Below are 22747 nucleotides of genomic sequence, written 5' to 3'. Positions count from 1 at the left end.
GCCCACTTTCAATTTCTCGAGCTACACTAAAGGTGGATTACTAAAAAACTGCTATTCATCAATAAATCTGGCGTAAGAGTAACACCGCATTTAAGAAAAACAACATCGTGCCAACAGTGAAAATGGTGGTGGTAATGTGATGTTCTGGGTTTAGTTACTTCGGGGCCCGGAAGACATGGTGTGATAGACAGAACCATAAATTCTACTTTTAACCCCCAAAAGTCTGAAGGATAATGTCAGGCCATCTGTTTGTGACCTCAAGCTGAAGTGAACTTGGGTTCTGGAGCAGAACAATGTTTCAACACACACCAGCAAGTGCACCTCGGAAAGGCTGCAGAAGAACAAATTGAAGAATCATGTCCCAAAACTCTCCAACGTGGCTTAATTCCTAGAATTCTGCAAAAAATGAATGGGCCAAAATTATTTCGCAGCGCTGTGAAAGCCTCATTGCAAGATGTCGTGAATGTTTGCTTGCAGTTTTGCCTGCTGAAGGTGGCCCAACCAGTTATTAGTTCTGGGGGGTAAGATGCAAACATTTTTTTTTCAAAGAGGGCAACATAGGTTTGGATTTGGTTTTCCTTTTAATAATAAAAATTAAAATAAAAAAACACATTTTGTGTTTACCTGTGTTGACTTTGACTAATACTTAAATTTTGTTTGATTTAGAAGGAAAAACACATTTTCACACCATTGTATATTGAGCTGTCAGCTCCATATTAAAAGGAAAAGAAGCATGAATAGTATGTATATACAAATATGTTCGCTGAAACATTTTGAATTTAAGAGTAGTTTAAATAGTACCTGTTCAAAAATATATCCATGCACTGCAAGTGGGTGAAACATTGAGAAATAGCTCTGAGCCTTTTCCTGTTTGCCTGTTGCTTCATTGTGTTTATTCATCATGAACTGAGTAAACTTAAACACCAGTCTTGTGCTATTTGTCTGCAGAGCATGAAACAAAACGAATGAGGCTGATTGAGAAAATGATGACTTTATGAACAGAAACATGGAAGCCAAACCATTCTTAACATTAACATATGACTGATATCCCATGTATAATTGCATTATTTTCAAAAAAGTAAAAAGAGAAAAAATATTTTGCACTTATTACAGTAACACATTATATGCACATACAACAGCTCAGGGTTTAAAGGACAACCGACGTCTCCGGACAAGTTGTGTCCATAATTTGTAAAATGGCTTCAAATGACTTCTACTGAGCGTATTTTAAAAAGATTCCACCGCATATAGCTATATTTTACGGTTTAAGACTCACGCTGAATATTCAGGAAGTCTTGTTTTTGAGTTGGTGACGAGTCTGTACGTGACGTCACTAAAAGAACGCCCCCTGACTGAAAAAAAGACACATTGTAGCAGTCCTTACATCACGTCAATGTATTTTGCTATATTGTTTGGTTTTAAAACCCTGTGTTGCACGCAAAAGCCGCCAGAAGAGGGTGTCCAAGCTCCATATAAGGAATTTATGAGCCTGTGGAAACGGAGGTGGCCACAGGAGGTCGCCATTTTGTGCCTCCTTTATGGTGATCGTTTCTCCCCAATGTTGCCTCAAAATGGCATGGAATAAATTCTTTAATCGATTGCAAACATGTATGCTTTCCTCTTCAGAACTATTTGAATCATATTCATAACCGGAGGTGTAACAAGAAAGCATATTCTCCGAATCTGAAGCCATTGTTTTGATTCTCAAGCAATGCAAGATGTCTTGGCGTGACGTCACAAACTGGGGGCGGGACTTTCTGAAAATGCCCAATTCGCAGCTCAATTTTTTGCAGATTTTGGACACTAAGTCATTTTTAATTGTGTTTTGCATTTGAATAAAAATATCATACTGCGTGTTTTGGGTATTTTAGATGCTATAAAACGTTTTTCTGATGTCAGTTAAGAAACAAAAAAGTGACGTTGGTTGTCCTTTAAAGCAAACCATGTGGGAAAAAGAAAAGCACACAGTGGCATAAAAAACATCTCCTATGCCAAATGACATTTAGTTAGCCATCTCTACTGTTTCAGTAGAGAAAGTCAAAGGGCACAGAACGGTGTAAGATATTAATAGCAGGTCCAGATTCAGTTAAAAAGGCAAAGGGCAAGTAAAGTTCAGACCAGCGGCGTGCATTTCATTGCCAGCGCAGTCCTCAAAGCAGATAGATACTGCAGTGCAGAATAAGAAAATAACGATGGCAACAATATGCACCACTTATCTATGTTATATACCACAAGTATAATTTGACATCTCCTGCCAGCTCGGTATTGCAAATAAGAATCTGATCTCAAGTAGCCTACCAGAATAAATATAACGGTAACAAAATACAATTTTGAAATGCACCACAGACAGGAACGCACCCAAGAATCTATATGCAGGGTTCTTTTGTGAGCAGTCTATTTGATGCAGCCAACCCCCACAACACCCCAATCATCCTAACTGTTTCAACAAACTCGAGGATGTCACAAGCATGGAAGAGCTGCAAACGGTATCCAGCTCTATTTAGAAGGCAGTAAAGTCTCCACACAGTTGTAGGTCCAGTCCTGTTTTTCATTGATGGGCAGGACATGTTGGCACACCTTGCGGGAAGCACATATGACTGTCTTAATATCAAACCCACCCACATCATCAGAAGTATTAAAACTGGTATTAGTGTGATCAGGAAATAATCACAATAGAAAAATGTCCTACCATCTTTGTTCTGGCTGGCACCTCTATCGCAAACACGTTCAGGCCTCTACTGCTGCAGCAGTTGCTGTTGTGTTTGTTGTTGATACGAAGCGTTACTTTCTGGTTGGACTGTAACAACAACAACAACAACATTTGCAATCACTGACTGTAGTAAAACAAGGATAAAAAACTTGAACAATATGTTTAAATTGCACACTATGTGCAAGGCTACAGCAATAACAATACATCAAATAACTCTAAAGCAATAGCATAATAACTCAATGTTGCTAATGCGTTTAAATTCATATCCACAATATGACCAACCTCGTTCAACCGTAAGCACACAAAAGAAAGACGTAAACCTCAATTTATCGGTTATCGGTGAAATGTAAATTTCTCCACTGTAAAACTAATAAAGGCAAATCCAAATCCAATCCAATCCAATTCCATAGATAAGGCACATTGAATTATACAGTAAGGATCATGGTCAGCTTTTGAAGAAATTGAAAGATTTTAGGTGCACCTTATCCGGAAAATACTGTACTCTTTATTTTTAAGATACAAATGTAATAATGAATTTATACCGTAGTTTCACAAGTAGAACTGCACTTCATCACGCAAAGTTGTGATGTACTACCCAAAAGCCAGTGTCACAAGAACTTTCCATAAAATAACTATCTGAAGCAGAAATAAGGGAAGTAATATGCAATAGTAATGGAAGCCTAAAAGAAGTTAATACCAGTAAGTCTGTGTGTAAACATTGGAAAACCTTGTCAAATGTCGGACTCTACCTTGTTGACTATGATAGACGATACCCTGTGTTCTCCTTTGTAGGTGTAGATGAACAAATTGTCTTGACCCTTGAGTTGTTTGACTGCTCCCTCTAACGTGATGGACTTCTGTAAGGCCTGGTTGAGAATCTTGGACCCAGAGTCCAGTCTGATAGGCTTTACTGATGGCTGGGTGCTCTCACAAAGGATGTCTATCTGGAACGGGCAGGCCTGTTGACATAGGAGTTCATATTAGGGTGGAAAAAACAGCCTGCAAATGTCATTATGTACATGTAAAAAAAAAGATTGATAACCTCGACGAGCTCCAGCATCCGGTTGTAGCCCATGGTCTCAACAAGGGTCCACAGGTCATCAGTGTCGCCATCTGTTGCCTCCATCAAAGTCAACTCCATGAAGCCCTGTTTTGTCAGTTGATTCTCTCGCATGTCAAAATTATCTGCGGGCACAAATGATCCTGAAGTCAATGCTTGGCGAGTGTTTCCACGATTTGGCAACAATTATCATCTTTATGGTGCAAATTGTTCAACTACAATAAAATACAACATCAAGCGGAAGTTCAGTTCAGACTGTTGTCCTTATATGTACTGAATGGGATTTTCAGACACAATTTATTACGAATAAGGGCAGTGAACTTGTACCTTTGCAGATAGCCCACGTCCCCATCTTGCACTCTTCTCCGCTGATCATCAGCTCCAAGAAGTTATATTCCTCAAGACTAAGCAAACCATTCCCATCCAGGTCGATCATGTAAAAGATCTCGGATAGTGCCTCCCTGCGGCACATCATCGCATTACTGCACTACAGATGTTGTATCTTGGCTGTCTATTTGCATAGTTGGACAAGGCAGAATAGTTGAGACTTCAAATGATAATGCACCCAAACACCACAACAAACTAAGATCACTAAATAACACAAAAGCAATGGCATCATTCCACAAATAAACAAACACTCCGCTAAGGCACCAGATGTTATTAATGCTCAAATAGACTAATGATTCTGGGCACTTGAAGTTTAGTACTATCTCAAATATGCTTTAAAATACAGCAACTGGTAGTTTGAAATAATGTTGGATGGTATTAGTTTAGAAACTAACCAAGCAAACACACTTACCGAAAATCTCTGGTGAGGTCGAGTCCTCCAGTGTCTGTTTTATAGACAAGTTCGACGGACTTCTGAGAGACGTTCTTTCTACTTCTTTTCTTTAATCTGCAACCACTGGAGAAAGGCAGTAGGTAGTACGTCCCAGCTTTCAGTTGACCTCTCCAAATGTACTTCTGTGGGACATTTTTACGCTTAACAAAATTAATCAAAAAACATTATTTTTACATACCACACAATATAACACCAAAGCTATGGCATATATTGCAGAGGCAGATCATACCATGTATTACACACAGAAATGGTCATGTTTGCTCTACAGGCAGTTTGTACTCCTCCTTAACTAAAAAAAACCGCTATTGCTGTGTTCGAATGGCCATACTATTCGCTATAGAGTGCACTGCACAGGGGTCACGCTATTTTGTAGGGGTGTCCGAATGTCCAATGAAAAGAAAGAAAAAAAATATTTGTTTTAAATTTAGTACAGCGAAAATTACCAATAAAGTACTTGGACAAGTGGTGAACATTCAACAAGTCATTATAAACCACAATGCATTGTTAGCTGAGCCCTGAAATAGCGCAGGTGGGTGACGGTGCAAGTGACGGGCTGTTTCCTTGCGGCCAAAAGGCATGAGCAGGAGATGGAAATGGCCAAAGAGTGTGAGGACTACTGTGCGTACGTACATCCTGCAGGTGTACTGGCCCTTGATGGCAACCACGCACCAGGTCTATCACCAGGTGGGCGGAGAAGTCCTTTATGTGCAGGACGGGATACCGATTGGAGGGTGTGTTCAAGTATCTTGGGGGCTTGTTCAGAAGTGAGGGAAGAATGGAGCAGGAGATCAACCGGCGGATCGGTGTTGCATTTGCTTTGATGAAGACAACCCAGGACACGCTGGAGAACCTCCAAGCTGTCTTGGGAATGTCTCAGGATTCCAGCGGAAGAGCTCGATTAAGTGGCCAATGAGAGTGAGGTTCTCTGCTCACGGATCAGCTAATGCAAAGTGACCACAGATAAGCAGAGGATGATGGATGGACTAATTTCAGTGCATTTTTACCAAGATGTTTATAATATTAGTATGGATAACTTTCTCTTTTCGAATAAAGGGGCAGAAAGCATAAAGAAAAAACATTAATTGTGTCACTACACAAGATGTATATAGGAAACAATTTTCAATTGAAGTGAAAATGCAAAACCTACTTCTTTGTCCTTTGTACCAGTGAAACACAAGAGTGTCGAATCCTCTTCTGTATCGCCAGCTAACATCACAAAAAGAGCCGTGTCCACATTCATCCAGGGGGAAGGCTTATCTTAAAAACAGAACAGAGGCTTACATTTAAAAAAGTTAAGATGTGTGACAAAGCCTGGTTTCAAGGAGAAATTTTATCCACAAATAGTTGACTATCAACAGTGCCAGTGATGAAAGTGCATTCGAACCCGCTCTTTGGTCGAGGCTCAGAGGCTGGATACTAAGAGTAACATTGGAAGTCTGGGGCAGGTGCAGCTGATACTGCAGTGAACTGATGGCGCCATCTTCTTCCAGGAAAAAAGATCCCCTGATGCAACTGTGATACTCCTGCTGGAAGAATGAAGCAAAAATATTAACTGGAGTAAGTGCACACCTGTTTAATTCAATAAACATAATCAGCAAGATCGTATTATTATTCCAAAACAAATGGAATGTGTTTAAGTAAACTGTTTCTACTTATGATGGCAGAATTACATTTTGTTATGAATTCATGGACTTAACAGTGTGCCATCAACCTAGAGAAGACTCACTGTACCTACACTTGGAGTGCTCATTGCATCATTCACGATCAACCAGTAGGTTCCAAAGGGGGGTTCGATCAACCACATGGCATTAACTCAAAATCACTGCCAACCCTATAATTTTAATGCTATTGATCCCCCTGCCTGTTAACTGCATTTAATCACTTGGGAAAAAAGGGATGAGTCGATATAGACAGATAGAGAGAGACAGAGAGATCGACAGATAGATAGATAGATAGATAGATAGATAGATAGATAGATAGATAGATAGATAGATAGATAGATAGATAGATAGATAGATAGATAGATAGATAGATAGATAGATAGATAGATAGATAGATAGATAGAAACTACAGTATACCAAGTATTGTATGCGTTAAGTATATTTACATGAAATGTATGTTGTAAACATACTTCAATGCTATAACGCTCTGATAAACATTAATTAGCATCCTGAATTGCATTTCTACATCCTGGAATTTGAATTTCAATTGCAATCCTGCTTCTTGTTTGCAATTCCGATTCAAGAATTGAATTGGAATGCGGTACAGTGGGCCATCACATTGCAAAGGTGTAAGGGTTCAATTCGTGTGAGTTTACATGTTCTTCCTGTGAATGTGTGCGTTTTCTCCGGGTACACCGTTAATCCCACATTCCATGACCATCACGAGAATAAGTGGATTACAAAACGGATGGATGAATTTAATTGGAATTGAGGTGTCATTCTCTATTGAATACAGAACTTGGTATCGCATAGACAACATGCATTTACATTTCCATCTAATTGCTGATAATACATTACAACATACTGCTTCCTATGAAAACAATTTCATCACTTTGCAATACACATATTGCAGGTCAGCATCACAATGACAATATTGTTGCGATACATTGAGCAAACCAAGTCCCTTTAATCACAGCAAGGCATCCAAGTCTTGAAGAAGAAAGCGACCCAACACACTATCACTACATTTACCCGTAAATACTTTTTTCAAACAAGGCCAAGTACTTTAAAAATACCCATAATGCTCCTAGTAAATGAAATCACCATTTAAACAGCGTTTTTATGTTTACTTTGGATTTGGTTATTTTAATGTGTTTCATCATCTTAAAACATTAACACATGGAAACTATGAAATAAATTGCACAGAGTTTGATTGTAAGGAACATCCTTATTGACAGCATTGTGTAACAGCTTCTCCTCTTCAAGTAAAATGTGAGATTGTAGTCCATTCACATTAGTGGACAAAAAAAAAAAAAAATCAGATTTGTAATTGCATCCAAATGTGCCTTGATAGTTCGGCTGAGACGTGGGTGTTTATTTCCCAAACTGTTGACACAAAGTTGGAACCATGTGATGGCTGTAAGCGGAAGAATCAGGATTCAGGAGCAACATAGGGATCATTGTCATTATTTCATTGACAAGTTGTCAATTGTCATTCAAAATGTGTGACTGCAGCAGCCAAGGCTGGCAGCCAACAAATATTGTTGTACTCAAGTTCATCCTGAGGAGGGCAGACGTGTGACATATTTCAGGCCTCTATTTTATTTATTTTGTGAGTTTTGTACCATTCATTCACTGTCCAAACTTGAGTGCCCAAAGCACACCAGTATGATAATTTTGTCTGGGTGATTTACTTCTCACTAAAACGGAATATTTGTGAATAAAAAAAATATACATATTTCACTTCCGCAGAAAAATCAATTGAATGTCCAAAGACAACTTACAATTCATAAACATCACAAAACTAGACTCAATTGTTGAAACTACCTGGCGGTCTAAAAAGAAAATACTTTTACAAAAGTAAAATGTACATGTATGTAATGACGATGTACAGTACTGAACTACAACACATTGAGCCAACACCAAACACATGGACTAAACCTCTTCATTTGTTTCAACAATACAAATAATGTGTATTAGTGTTTATTTCTTTTTAACTTGACATTACATGCAAGAAAAAATACAGAGAAATGCTTTGATTTCTAATTAATTCCTCTGTCATATGACATGACAAATAAAGCAACAATGTTGTACTTTGTATTTTCCCTTTAAAATGGTGAGAATAAAAAATTACTTAGAATTGAGATTTTATGAAATTCAATTTCATGTTGTATCCTGGAGACATTTTGATACAATATATTTAAATATCATGTACACATTTTATTATGTCATTATGTTCATGGAAGCAATGGGCAGTCTATCAATCCATCCATAGATGAGATAAGGAAAAGATCAGCATTTAGAAAAATAATAATGTTCGACTTTTAATGGAGGTAATAATAGTGTGTCCCATTTTTGTAGCTTCATTAAGGCCTAGGAAAGTTGGTAACTGAGGGAGTTGCTGTTGGTATTTTGACTGACCTTGCTGTTGCTGGATGTCGCAGCGACCGACTGGGACAGAGACGATCGTCTACTGCGTGCTGATGAAGGACAGGAGGATGATTGGCTATCTGAATAAAACACACCTTGTCAAAAACTATACACTAACAAAGTAGAATGTTCCTTATTTTAGGAAAAAAAATGCTAACATATCAAATGCAAATATTTGTTCATGGAATCAAAGAAAGTATGTTACAGATGTCAACCTACGGCTAACATGACAGCATATTACATTTGAATACAGAAAGATTGTGCAAACAAGAAGATATCCACTATCTATATTGCTTATCCTGACAAGTGTGGCTGGTGAGTTGGAGCTAGGTGTCATGTCTCCCAGATGTTTGGGAACTTGTAGCCATAAAATTCAAAAATAATGTTAATTTGATAAAAACAATCAAGTTTATCCTAATTTGTATTTTACTGTGTTCTTTATGTTGAACGCAACGTCCCAACTTCATTGGGATTGGGTTTGTAAAAGTGATCAGCAAAATATTTAGAATTTTTATTGAAAGAGCTCCAGTGAGGAAATGTCTGAACTATTTGACACCAGACAATGATGTACTGTATATTTATTCACATTCGGTTCACAAATACAAATTTAAATATTTTCCAAACAACTTCAGTTTGCTTGACTTTTCACATTCCGTTTCACAAATGAAAATCACATTTAGCTCATGAAACCAACATCCAGGTTCTTGAGGATGAGCAATGGAGTGAAGTACAGTACAGAGTACTCCGTCGAGTCAGCATTGTTTTGAGCATGTGACGAAATATCGCCGAAGCGACTCCTGACTTTCTCTCACAACTTTTTATAACCTTTGTGGCACAAGTCATTGGATCAGAGAGGGTTGAAAAGGTGTTTCCTTTCAAATATATTTAGCAATGTATCAAAACGAAGCCCGATCATCAGTATCTCGATTTCCTGTGGTATTCAAAGAGTGGGCCTAAAAACATTGAAATTGTACTGCATGCTTTTGGCATTACTAACATCATGAGGTAAAACCAGCGCACAGCATGTATCCACCAAAGGTCTCCTAATTCAACATGTGACTTTAAAAGGAAAAGCCCCAAACTACTCGGCAATTATGCTAAGTGGTGAACACACACATAAACAAACAAAAAAATAAAAGTAACAAGTAAACAGCACAATGTAGATACTGTAGATAGTAGATACTGTAGATATACACACCGTATCCAACATAATACCAATTACAGTAAAGTCTCGTTATATCGATATCGGATATATCGATAGTCCCGGTTATATCGATGCTATTTCTATGCACGCACGGACAAAATTACATGAAAACAGGGTCGGATATATCGATAGTCCCGGTTATATCGATTTTTTTTCGGACTCCCTTGAATATCGATATAACGAGACTTTACTGTATTTCATTTATTAAAGCTTTAAGCCTAAACACAGACAGTCAAATATACATCCAAACGAGCAAACAAAACTGTTTACAAACTGAAACAATAACACATTCAACATGCACAAGAGGGAAGCATGTTGCCTCATCTCCTTATTAAAATGTAACAGGGATAAATCAATATGTGGGCGAGACACAATAATGTGATAATCCTGACTATTCTGTGGGAACTCATTTGTTTTTGCAGTTCCCATTGGTGTGGGTCCTCCTCCTGACCACCTGCAAATCCATCATCCTCTCCCCAGTCAGTCGTAGAGGGATCCTCTGAATCAATAACGTGAGCATAGACTGACCACTTAAATCAATCCTATCTACCACCTCACAGGGTTGTCTTCCTCTTACTTTCGCGGGATCTCTGTTTTTGGTTCGACCATTCATGTTCCGAACCGCTTATTCCTCACAAGGGTTGCGAGGGGTGCTGGAGTCTATCTCAGCCGTCTTCGGGCAGTCGGTGGGGGACACCCAGGACTGGTTTCCAGCCAATCGCAGAGCACACAGAAACGACCAACCATTGGTACTCACACTCACACCGAGGGTCAATTTGGATGTTCATCCAACGTAAAAGCTTGGCCAAAACCAACATGTGAATCAAAACTCTGAATATGGAGGCCACTGATTCGCTGTGACGACCCCTTGAAGGGAAAAGCCAAAAGGAAAGGAAGAAGATTCAGGCTGCCATGCATGTTTTTTGAATGTGGGAGGAAACTGGAGGACCCAGCGAAAACCCATGCAGGAGAACATTCAAACACAACATAGGGTGGCTAGTGTGGGGATTGAACCCACGATCTTTGAACTGTGAAGTTCACGTGCTAAACACTCAACAACTGGTTTAACTATGGTCTACAAAATAATGATGGCCCTCAGATTTTAGGGTTGACATTGTAGTTGTTTGATTAATACATAAAAACATATTTTTGAGCCAGAGTTCTCTCACCAAGTTACCGGATTTCCCGGTGTATAAGGCGCACCCCCAACGAAAGGTCTGTTTTCAAACCTTTTCCATATGAGGCGAACCGGACTATAAGGCACACCTTCAATAAATGAAAAAGGTTTACCAAATATAATACATGTATATGAATATATAAAAGTTTTCCAAATATAAGGCATACCACATTATAAGGTACTACAGTAAAGGCTGGGGTTACGCACGACTTCTTCTACAGGGGGAAATAGAATCGTGGTTGCTGAAATTAGTTGCGTGACGTGTTGAGGCTCAATATTCACATGTAAGGCGTACTTGCATATTTTCTTTTGAAGAAAATATTTGGGTGTGCCTTATACACCAGAAAATATGGCAGTTTGTTTGTTAGTTCTACCCATTTCTATTGGAACATTGGGCGACAAGTCTCTACTATTTGTTGCGTGATCTGGCGACCCAAAACCGGGGTGGCTTCCTCTCGCAATTTCCATAACAGGTCTTTGTTTTACAGAATGAGGTTGTTAAGCTCACACCCAACCTGAACCTGGAGGACCAGTTTGATGCAATTTAATACACAGGACCAACTGTCATCAAAACACATCTTTTTAGCCACTGACACCTGTGGACGATTATTTGTCAATCTGCTAATTTTAGAAATCAAGACCCAACTCAAAAGACTTCATAGTTTCTTCCCTACAAACAAGCCGCTCTAATTGTGTGGCTCTTCTGATGAATGAACGGTCCTAATGGGGTGATTTGGCATAGCGAGAGAAGAAAAAATATCAATAATAGAGCTATTAAATTCATCACAGTGGAGTGGCAATGTGTATTGGGGCAATTGGTGTGAACAGAAGCTCATCTAAAATCAAAGTAAGTCAATCAACAGAAAACTACAAGGCAACAAACTTGAGAGCCTTTGACACAAGCAGAATAAAAGTTCTTCAATTACCTTTCCGAAGTGTGGCTTCTGGATCTGACCGGGTTGTTTCCGGAGGCTGAGGTGGTGATGATAATGCAGATGTCACAGAGCCTTTTGGAGGACTGTCTGGATGGCTGCCAAAGTTTTGTCTCTTCAGCTTGGCATCAGACTGGAGCTTCTCCAAAGAAGCCATCTGACATTTCTCTGCGGTGGACACGAGCTGTCGACAAAACTGACAGCAATAGTAAGACCAGCGCATTCATGTGTTCAGGTACTGAAATGGCAAAAGTACCATTTAGAAGAGAACTGATTTTGAGATTGCCGTGTTACACCATATATTGACCAGCCGATGACATGTTTTGAAACATGACTTGCTCATACATCACACATACTGTGGACATCGGCATTAATGTTATCAATCACAGAATTAATGTCAGAGCGACACGTGGCAGTAAATCCAGAAGTGTCAACAAAATTCGCTCTGTTGTTGAAACTTAAGTCAAGATCGACGAACCTTTGCAGTATATCACTGAAGGACTCCTGTATTTCTTTCTTCATGTGTTTGTCCACACGGATGAATTATCGTTAACATAGTGGTGACTATTCATTTTCCCTGCGTTTATCTGGGTCTTACAATCCCACAAATACCCAAAATAAGTTACATTCATGAAACTACGATTGATTTTTGTTTTATGTTGTTTGTTAGCTTTCTTATATATTTTCTTTTATTACAATTGATGTTATTTGTACGTTGTAATCCTTTCATTTTTTTTCATTTAGCAGTTTTTTTAATTACGTATATATGTTTCACCATGTACTTTATACACCTTCTCAGGCAGCAAGTAACATTTTCACATTTCTCTCTGATATTCCCAAAGTTTAAAAAAAATAAAATAGAAGAAGAATAAAGTTGTTGGGACGTTTTTTTTCTTCTAGATTGTCGTGCGGCGAGACAGCAAGCAGGTGGAAAGTTGGTAAAAGTTCACTCAGCCAGATGCAGGAAGGGTATTGTGAGTTTTCTTTATTTGAAGTTGATATCAGTTTTCGGCAGACCCCAGGTAACAGTGCTCTCCAGGTTCTCCTTTGTCCCTCTTCTCCTCCTCGAAGTGACTTCACCTGAGCTTCTGGCCAATCAGGTCCCAGCGGCAATTGGCCATTCCCAGGTGGTTGCAATCACCTTCTCAGAGTCAATTAGTGGTCGCCCAACTCAACTATTTTGGATGGGGAGAAATGCGCACCTTTCTCCCATCCAAAATCCATGAAACACAAAATTATTTAACATTTCTTTTAGCATCATGACATCATTCACCCCCTCTCCTCAGAGTTCAGACATTCTTGTCAAATAATCAGCAATAACATTTGTTGTCAGGGCAGAGAAAGTCATATGTGACAGGTCCTATTCTCCTAGTCACAGCGTATGGGCCCTGCCACTTTGCCAGTAGCTTACTTGATCCCATATGCAACAATATTAACACCTTCTGTCCAGGGTGCCAATCTCTCCCTGATAAATTCTTGCCGTTATTCTCGCTGGAGATCCTCTTCCAGCTTCTGACGTTCTGCATCTTCCGCTTCTTTCTGGAATTCTGGGTTCAGAAACCATGGGAATTGCAGCTTGTCTTAGATGATGAAACTGTGGAGGTTGGGCATGTTAAGTAACCCAACTTGGGAGTTTCTTGTGCGGGACGAAGGTTCGTTGGCCTGGCTGTTCGAGAGTCAGCGCCCCGGGGCTGCGGTCCCAGAGGAGGATAATGTTAACTAGATCGACTGTCAAATGTCCATTCTTACTTGTTGGGTGCATCTGATCTCTAGATCTGTTCAATCAACATCACCTCTTGTCTGAGTCTTAGGCTTCACCACTGGTTCCATCTCACTCTGCTCAGTTCCATCCTTGGCTTGGCAACTGTCAGACGCCTCATGGAAAAGAAGAACGGCATCTTCTTGGGGCAACTCAAGCTTCTGGTTTCCTTGATCCCCTTCAGAACTCTTCAGTCCAGTTTGGTTGGCCCGTGCTACACAACTTCTTACTCGTCCCACCTTCTTCCTCTCGGCTTCCTCTTATCTTTTCCACTTCAGCAAGGCGTAACGATCCCACCTTCTTCACGCAGGGTGAGACGATCCCACCACTGCCACCAATTGTCGTGCGGCGAGACAGCAAGCAGGTGGAAAGTTGGTAAAAGTTCACTCAGCCAGATGCAGGAAGGGTATTGTGAGTTTTCTTTATTTGAAGTTGATATCAGTTTTCGGCAGACCCCAGGTAACACTGCTCTCCAGGTTGTCCTTTGTCCCTCTTCTCCTCCTCGAAGTGACTGGCTCAGTCTAGTTTTAAAGGTGCTTCACCTGAGCTTCTGGCCAATCAGATCCCAGCGGCAATTGGCCATTCCCAGGTGGTTGCAATCACCTTCTCAATCAGTCTCAATCAATTAGTGGTCGCCCAACTCTACTGTTTTGGATGGGGAGAAATGCGCACCTTTCTCCCATCCAAAATCCAGAACACACAAAATTATTCAACATTTCTTTTGGCATCATGACATCATTCACACCCTCTCCTCAGAGTTCAGACATTCTTGTCAAATAATCAGCAATAACATTTGTTGTCAGGGCAGAGAATGTCATATGTGACAGGTCCTATTCTCCTAATCACAGCGTATGGGCCCTGCCACTTTGCCAGTAGCTTACTTGATCCCATATGCAACAATATTAACACCTTCTGTCCAGGGTGCCAATCTCTCCCTGATAAATTCTTGCCGTTATTCTCGCTGGAGATCCTCTTCCAGCTCCTGACGTTCTGCATCTTCTGTTTCTTTCTGGAATTCTGGGTTCAGAAACCATGGGAATTGCAGCTTGTCTTAGATGATGAAACTGTGGAGGTTGGGCATGTTAGGTAACCCAACTTGGGAGTTTCTTGTGCGGGAGGAAGGTTCGTTGGCCTGGATGTTCGAGAGTCAGCGCCCTGGGCTGCGGTCCCAGAGGAGGATAATGTTGACTAGATCGACTGTCAAATGTCCATTCTTACTTGTTGGGTGCATCTGATCTCTAGATCTGTTCAATCAACATCACCTCTTGTCTGAGTCTTAGGCTTCACCACTGGTTCCATCTCACTCTGCTCAGTTCCATCTTTGGCTTGGCAACTGTCAGACGCCTCATGGAAAAGAAGAACGGCATCTTCTTGGGGCAACTCAAGCTTCTGGTTTCCTTGATCCCCTTCAGAACTCTTCAGTCCAGTTTGATTGGCCCGTGCTACACAACTTCTTCCTCGTCCCACCTTCTCCATCTCAGCTTCCTTCTATCTTTTCCACTTCAGCAAGGCGTAACGATCCCACCTTCTTCATGCAGGGTGACACGATCCCACCACTGCCACCAATTGGTGTGCGGCGAGACAGCAAGCAGGTGGAAAGTTGGTAAAAGTTTACTCAGCCAGATGCAGGAAGGGTATTGTGAGTTTTCTTTATTTGAAGTTGATATCAGTTTTCGGCAGACCCCAGGTAACACTGCTCTCCAGGTTGTCCTTTGTCCCTCTTCTCCTCCTCGAAGTGACTTCACCTGAGCTTCTGGCCAATCAGGTCCCAGCGGCAATTGGCCATTCCCAGGTGGTTGCAATCACCTTCTCAGAGTCAATTAGTGGTCGCCCAACTCAACTATTTTGGATGGGGAGAAATGCGCACCTTTCTCCCATCCAAAATCCATGAAACACAAAATTATTTAACATTTCTTTTAGCATCATGTACTTTATACACCTTCTCAGGCAGCAAGTAACATTTTCACATTTCTCTCTGATATTCCCAAAGTTTAAAAAAAATAAAATAGAAGAAGAATGAAGTTGTTGGGACGTTTTTTTTCTTCTAGATGAAAATCTTATAAAGAGATAGAGCAGTCGCGGTGCTAATAGAAGCAGGAGACACAGGAGTGTGGTTAAAATAATGACGGACAGATGATTAAAGGACTTGTGTACCGGTGAAATTTAGTAATGGTCCTAAATAGCAGACATAAAATAACAATGACTGAGTGACTGACAAATGACAAACTTTGGTTTGCCTTGAAATAATGACGGACTGGTGAATGACGAACTGTCAAAATGTAGTGATGCGCCTCGCTCTGGGATGTCGAATGGTCAATTAGTATCTCAGTACTGGTCAAAAATGTCATTTACTTTATTAAAGAAAAAAAAGAATGTGAGACGAGATCGATTGTGACTATTTGGAGTGTTGAATGACTATTGCCTGTTGTGTTTTAATGACACATGACAAGAACTCTTGGAACTGAACAAAACTATTGAATTTTATCCCTGTTGAATTCTTTGTAATGTTCAACTGAGAAATGCATTGTGTGGCATAGCGTCTATGTATTTTTATGGAGGCGTCTGACAGCAAAAAGCAACACACAACGTAAGAGACAGTTTCATCAACTGCACACATCACCATTTCAGATTGAAAAGATGCATCCAGTATCCACATATGCACACTTACCTCTGCATAGTTAAATTTATCATCGCGGTTGATGTCGCTTAGTGAGAAGATAGCTTTCACCTCTTCAGGTGTCATTTTATCTCCTCCCTGCAAAGTTTCAAGTAGTTAACTGCTAAAATTACAATAGTAAAACATAAGCAATAATATGTATTTCATGGACTTGGTCTAATTCTTGTATTAAAACATTTTGTGACCACCCCTCAGAAAGATAAACGTAAATGCAAAATACGCCAGAACTCACAGTTGTAAGGAGTTTTTCCACTTGGCTGTGTGTGAGGTACCCATCGCCATTTGCGTCCAGCCTTTTGAAAATTCCCAAAAGATCATTCTCATTTTTCCACTCTCTTTTCAAGATCTCGCAGAAATCATCAAAGTTCATGTGCGTTGTTCCTTGGTTCCAGTATTTATCAAGAGTAGCCCGGGAGGGATTTCTACCAGCTAACTGGAGAACTAAAAAATAAATCAGAATCAGAAAACCTTTATTCGTCTCACAATGGGGAAATTTGCAGTCCACAGCAGCAATTTGAAAGGGGATGGGGTGGTGGGTCAAAGGATAGAAAACAATATATTCTAAGCATAGCAAAATAAAAATGTCAACTGTACAAATGTAAATGTGCAAAACCGTTTCATAAAAAAACTGAGCATCACATTGCAATGTATTAAAAATAATGAACTTAACAAAAGACAACAAATACCAATTATTCAATTTAATTTCAGTGGGTACTATTTTCTTCACATATAATATTGCATGTACTTTTCCACACAGAGATGTTTTATCCAGACGAAAAAAAAAAATACCCCTAAAATGCTTCTACTGCAATCACTTTTGATGCAAACTTTTGTAAAATGAGTAGACAGTGGCTTTTTTTTAGGAAATAATGTGGTTACAAAAGCCTAACAATATGTTTTGGGCAATTTAAGTCTGCATTTTAGAATCAGAATCTGAATCCTCTTAATTGGCCAAGTACATAGAACACACAATGAATGTGTCTCAGGTAGTACAGGCTGCACTCATATCATCATAAACAAGGACATGACAAATATCTATGGAAGGGCATTCCCTTATGCTGTGCGGTGATACATCCCAATAACCGCTTTGAGACAATGTGCAAAGTATCTTGCAGAGGTAAAATGATTAGTTGAGTAATACAATTCAAAAACTATATCATTGAAATTGTGAGAAATGACTATGTAAGTCATTTGTAACTTAAAGATTCGTTCCTTGTGCCATTCTTATTTTGGGAAAAATGGGTCCTTGTGCAACAATAGGTTGGCTTTTGCAAATGTTTAGGAAGAACTTACCTCGACATAACTCATTTTTCGAGGAGATATTTGTCAGACTAGATCTGAACACGCTTAGGAAGGCAGCTCTGCACTGCATGTAGAACGTCTCCTCCTTATCAGCAACCTCCGATGAATCTAGGTAAGACATCCTGGTCAAGGGCAGTAGAGGGAATTAATGTTCACTCTCTTTGTCCAAGAACGACACATTCGAACTACATCTATCCATGGTGTGTATTTATTCATTATACGTATACAATGTTATAAAAAAAACTCCCGAAAAAACACGCGCCCAGTCGTTATAGTTACATGAGGTTATGGGGCGACAGACAGAAGAAAATCGCCGCCCGAGAACGCTGGTTGCTAGTCAACAACAATGAAAACGGTGTTCACTTCTCAAGCACACGGAAGAAACAAATTTAATGGCGGGAACCAAACTACAAATGCAACGTTGTCTCCTTTTGTAGACGGATGTAACAGAGGATTTGGTAGTTTTTCAAGCTAAAATATTTCCGATTCCCAAAATTAAACTGATGTAAGGCAAAGTATTTTTTCCGTGTGACCCGGTACCAAATGACCCACGGTACCGGTCCCGGGGATCACTACATAGTGTTTTGGACCCTGTTGTTAGTAACTGATTACAATGTATGTTTGCATGTACTGCAGTGACGTGCATTCAGGGGAGGCAGGTGAGGCTGTGCCTCACCTGTCATCATGGAAATATGAAATGACAAAATAAATTAAACAGTTATATTTATTTCGTGATTTGTACTTTAACGTTCTTTTCTATTTAACTTCACCATTTTGGGATTTTTTTTCAAAATCGCTGAATTTTCACATTTACCGTTCAAATACAGTAAAGTCTCATTATATCGATATTCAAGGGAGTCCGAAAAAATATCGATATAACCGGGACTATCGATATATCCGACCCTGTTTGCATGTAATTTTCTCCGTGCGTGCATAGAAATAGTATCGATATAACCGGGACTATCGATATATCCGATATCGATATAATGAGACTTTACTGTACTATGTAGAGGCGAGCGGTGATGCACCAGCCGGCTGAGCCTCACAATGGATTGCGCAATCACTATGCTCACTGTGCTGGCTTGCTCTGCAGTGAGACCACATTGCTGTCCCTCTGCATATCCCTATTAAAGTGTTCAAAAGCTTTTAGTATATGAACTACATTTCTACACTTTAGCTGGTATATATAATCACTTTCACTGCTTCGCGGATGACACCCAACTCTACCGCTCCAGCAAACCCGACACCTTTCTTCCACCCTCATCCCTCTCACTTTGCCTCTCAGAAATTAAATCCTGGCTTTCCCATAACTTTGTCAAGCTTAACGGTGAAAAAAACTGAACTTCTGCTTGTCGGTACCAAATCCACCCTACACAAATCTAACAGTTTCTGTCTCACCATTGACAGTTGAACCGTGTCCCCCTCCCTTCAGGTCAGGAGCCTGGGTGTCATCCTCGATAGCTCACTATCTTTTCACTCCCATATAAATAACATAATTCGGTCTGCTTATTTCCACCTCCGTAATATTAACCATCTCCGTCCCTCGCTCACCCCTCACTCCGCTGTTATCCACAGTCTCGTCACCTCCCGCATCGATTATTGTAACTCACTTCTCTTCGGTGTCAATCAGAAATTTCTCCATAAACTCCAACTCGTCCAAAATTCTTCAGCCCGGATCATTACTAGAACCCCCTCCTTTCACCACACCACCCCAGTCCTCCAGCAGCTACACTGTCTTCCTGTTAAACATCGAATCGAATTCAAAATACTTCTGTTTACATTCAAAGCCATCCATAACCTTTCCCCTCCCTATCTTTCTGACCTGCTTCAAATCTCCGTTCCCTCTCGGTCCCTCATATCCTCATCCTCCCTTCACCCCTGTGTGCCCTCTGCCCGTCTCACCACGATGGGATGCAGAGCTTTCAGCCGCTCTGCTCCCAAACTCTGGAATTCACTTCCACCCAACATCCGTAATATTGACTCCCTCCCTATTTTCAAGTCCCACCTCAAAACCCATCTGTTTAAAATTGCTTTCAATGTCTAGTTCAATCTGCTATTTTATTATTTAGTATTTTACTTATGGTTTTATTGTTATGTGCTTTGTTTTATTGTTTTTATTGTTAAGTGTCCTTGGGTGTTTTGAAAGGTGCTTGAAATTAAATGTATTATTATTATTATTATTATTATTAGTAGTAGTAGTAGTAGTAGTAGTAGTAGTAGTAGTAGTATTATAATGTACAGTGACTGTACATTATAAACACTGTACTGTGTTTATTTCATTTTATTTTGATCAAAACTATGTGCATATGTGAGGCAAACAGTTCTTCTGCCTCATGACAGGGGGCGCTGGTGATTAGAGATTCTTCTTGCGACTCCTCGGCTGTAGAATAATAGAATTAGTGACAGCAAACTACAGTAAACAGTTAGAAAGTTAAGTGCAACCATCCAGTCATTCTTTCGTGTTGCTTGGCCTTATTTTCACAATGGTGGATTAAATATCTAAATTGAAAGAATTTTCTAAACTGGACTTTCAATCGAAGCAGGAGATAATAAAGGAAGACCAACACCGGACTGTATAGCTCACAAACGGTGAGGGATGAATGTAAATCTCCTGGACAGCTTCTCAGCGTTTTGGCCAAGGAGGATCTCATTGAAACTATTCCTGAAGCGACAAAGTTGCTCCAGCTCGTGCTTACTGTTCCAGCTACTACAGCATCAGTGGAGCGGTCATTCTCAGCACAAAAGACTGAAAACATACAGTCGGAACAGGACTGATCAAGGACGACTTTCTTCACTGGCAGTGATCTCCATTGAAACAGAGAGACTTGGATTTCATTTATAAGTAAAGGTAACACGATGTTACGCCCGCTCGAGGAGTGGTGACCAAACTCGAGGGATGTCGGAAGGTAGTGGGGATCAGATCCGAAATACACGGTGGAGACAGTGATTCAAAATAAAGAGTCTTTATTGAGCAACATCAAGCATAACAGGACGTCGAGAACAAGGAAGGTAGGGCAACGACAGGAACAGCGTGCTGAGGGGTGACGGGGAACTTCCTGGAATATACCGACAACGACCGTACGGTAAGTGTGGCTTTCATAGCCAGAGGGCACAATTAAGGAAATGGGGAACAGGTGCGTGAGCCGGGAGACCCAGGCAGCAGAGGAGTAGACAGGAAGGGAGGGGCGCGCTCCTGACGTCGACGAGGATGTGACACACGATAATAACGTTTTCTTAATTATTTTTTTCTCTGCTACAGTTTGTATATAGTATATAAAGAATGCTGACATGACATTTTAAACAAAACACGTTAACTGTTGCCAATCAAATGGTGAATAAACTAATCTGTGGAGTTCGTATGTTTGTAAATCTGACTGTGATGATGTCAGTGCCTCACCAGCCATGAACCTCACCGCACTCTCATCACTGATGTACTGTATACAGTACTGTAATTACATTTTCACAGCATGCTGCTGTTAGTGATTGAGTCGTGGTGAAGGTCAAGAAAGAAGGTGGGATTTTGGAACATGACAGTGACAACGTTCATTCAGTCGATCGTTTGTTTGTTCATTCACCTTCTGTAGTCAGCCTTTCACCCAAAGAGAGGCTTCAGCAACCATTCCTCAACAGTGTTCAGGGTAATTGGTGTTGAAAATGCATGAATGAATATTGAATAGAATAAAATGCATATGCATTTATCCAAAACATTGTCAAGAAGAAATAATTTATTATTTATTTTAAAAAAAAAAAAAACTCATTAGCCTTGCTTATTTTTTTGTTTTGTTACTTGGCCCGGTAGTCAAGTGTTGAGCACACCGGCTTCACAGTGCAGAGGTTGCCGGTTCACGTCCTGCTCTGGCCTCCCTGTGTGGAGTTTGCATGTTCTCTCTGGGCCTGCGTGGGGTTTCTCCAGGTCCTCCAGTTTCCTCCCACATTCCAAAAACATGCATAGCAGGCAGATCGAACACTCCAAATTGTCCCTCGGCGTGAGTGTGAGAGTGACTGTTCTAAGTCTTTGTGTGCCCTGCGATTGGCTGGCAACCTATTCAGGGTGTCCCCCGCCTCGTGCCCAAAGACAGCTGGGATAAGCTCCAGTACCCCCCACGACCCTAATGAGGAATAAGCGGTACGGAAAATGGATGGATGGATGTTTTTTTTACTTTGTGTTCTTGTTGCGTGTTGTGAACCGGATGTGGGTTGTTTTACAGCATGTTTTGGCCACTACATCCATCAAGGAGGAACTGAGAGTCGCTACTTGATATCAAAGCGGATGACGTGGACAGGAGATGTGAGCCAATCACTTTTTCTCAATGGATGCTACAGCCTCGTGTTTGCTTTCAAAACTTAGCATGTAGCAGACGTGTGCATATTTTCAGCATGATGTCTCTGATACACAGATTGAATGACTGTCTGTGTCCTATGTGTTGTTTCATATTATATTGTTAACTCCAAGAATGTGTCGGGAGAGTGGCTGCCTATGCAGCAGGTGCCTTTACAGCAGCTCCTACCTTTTGTTCTACTTCTTTTTCCTTCCTTCTTCCTTTGAAGACTTTTTTTTTACAGTAAATCAGAAATTTCTCCATTGTGAGAGTTTTCTTATTTTATAGGATACATGTGGGTCCCACGCATTTGACTGAAATCTTTTTTTAACTATGCCATTAAAAAAATCAATGGGCTGTCCCTTGGGTTTGGCTTTTCTATCTTTGGTGCTCAAAGGACTGTTTTCACATGTATTTACTTAGTGTGGACACAGCATCAGGAGCAACTGGCGATTCAATATTTTGCTCGAGGAGCCTTTGACAAGGTTGCAATGATTGAACAACCAACCTTTGGTTGGGGAGATGGGGAGGAGGGCAACCACTACCATTTTAAATGTTAATCCTCAACTGAGTGATCTTTGATTTGTGTTTATGATTGTTTTTGCAACTGCAGGAAGGCCTTGAATAGCCTGAGGGAAGCCACTGGCATTCATTTTATCCTTGTTTTTGGCATGT

The 22747-nt window shown here is 40.3% G+C and overlaps 1 protein-coding gene across 3 annotated transcripts; it reads right to left on the bottom strand.

Moving 5' to 3' along the window:
• Nucleotides 1-975: 975 nt before the first annotated feature.
• On the bottom strand, nt 976-18104 carry efcab7 (EF-hand calcium binding domain 7). 3 transcript variants are annotated; one of them, XM_089001248.1, is made up of 13 exons: nt 17745-18104; nt 16684-16892; nt 16443-16529; nt 12010-12211; nt 8694-8782; nt 5996-6137; nt 5759-5868; nt 4570-4733; nt 4098-4231; nt 3753-3895; nt 3460-3669; nt 2690-2797; nt 976-2577 (listed from the first exon to the last, which is right to left on the bottom strand). In XM_089001248.1, exons 1-13 carry the CDS (start codon nt 17872-17874, stop codon nt 2497-2499), a joined length of 1809 nt encoding a protein of 602 aa, XP_088857374.1. In that variant the 5' UTR covers nt 17875-18104; the 3' UTR covers nt 976-2496. The 3 variants fall into 3 exon arrangements, with proteins under 3 accessions (XP_088857374.1, XP_088857375.1, XP_088857376.1); XM_089001249.1 differs by having other exon boundaries at nt 5996-6134; XM_089001250.1 differs by having other exon boundaries at nt 12010-12199.
• Nucleotides 18105-22747: the final 4643 nt, after the last annotated feature.

The sequence above is a fragment of the Hippocampus bargibanti genome, linkage group LG07, assembly GCF_051943395.1.
Source record: "Hippocampus bargibanti isolate YZ-2025 linkage group LG07, ASM5194339v1, whole genome shotgun sequence".
NCBI lineage: Eukaryota > Metazoa > Chordata > Actinopteri > Syngnathiformes > Syngnathidae > Hippocampus > Hippocampus bargibanti.
Note: the sequence above shows the minus strand (reverse complement) of the source record. Positions and strands in the feature narration are given on the sequence as shown.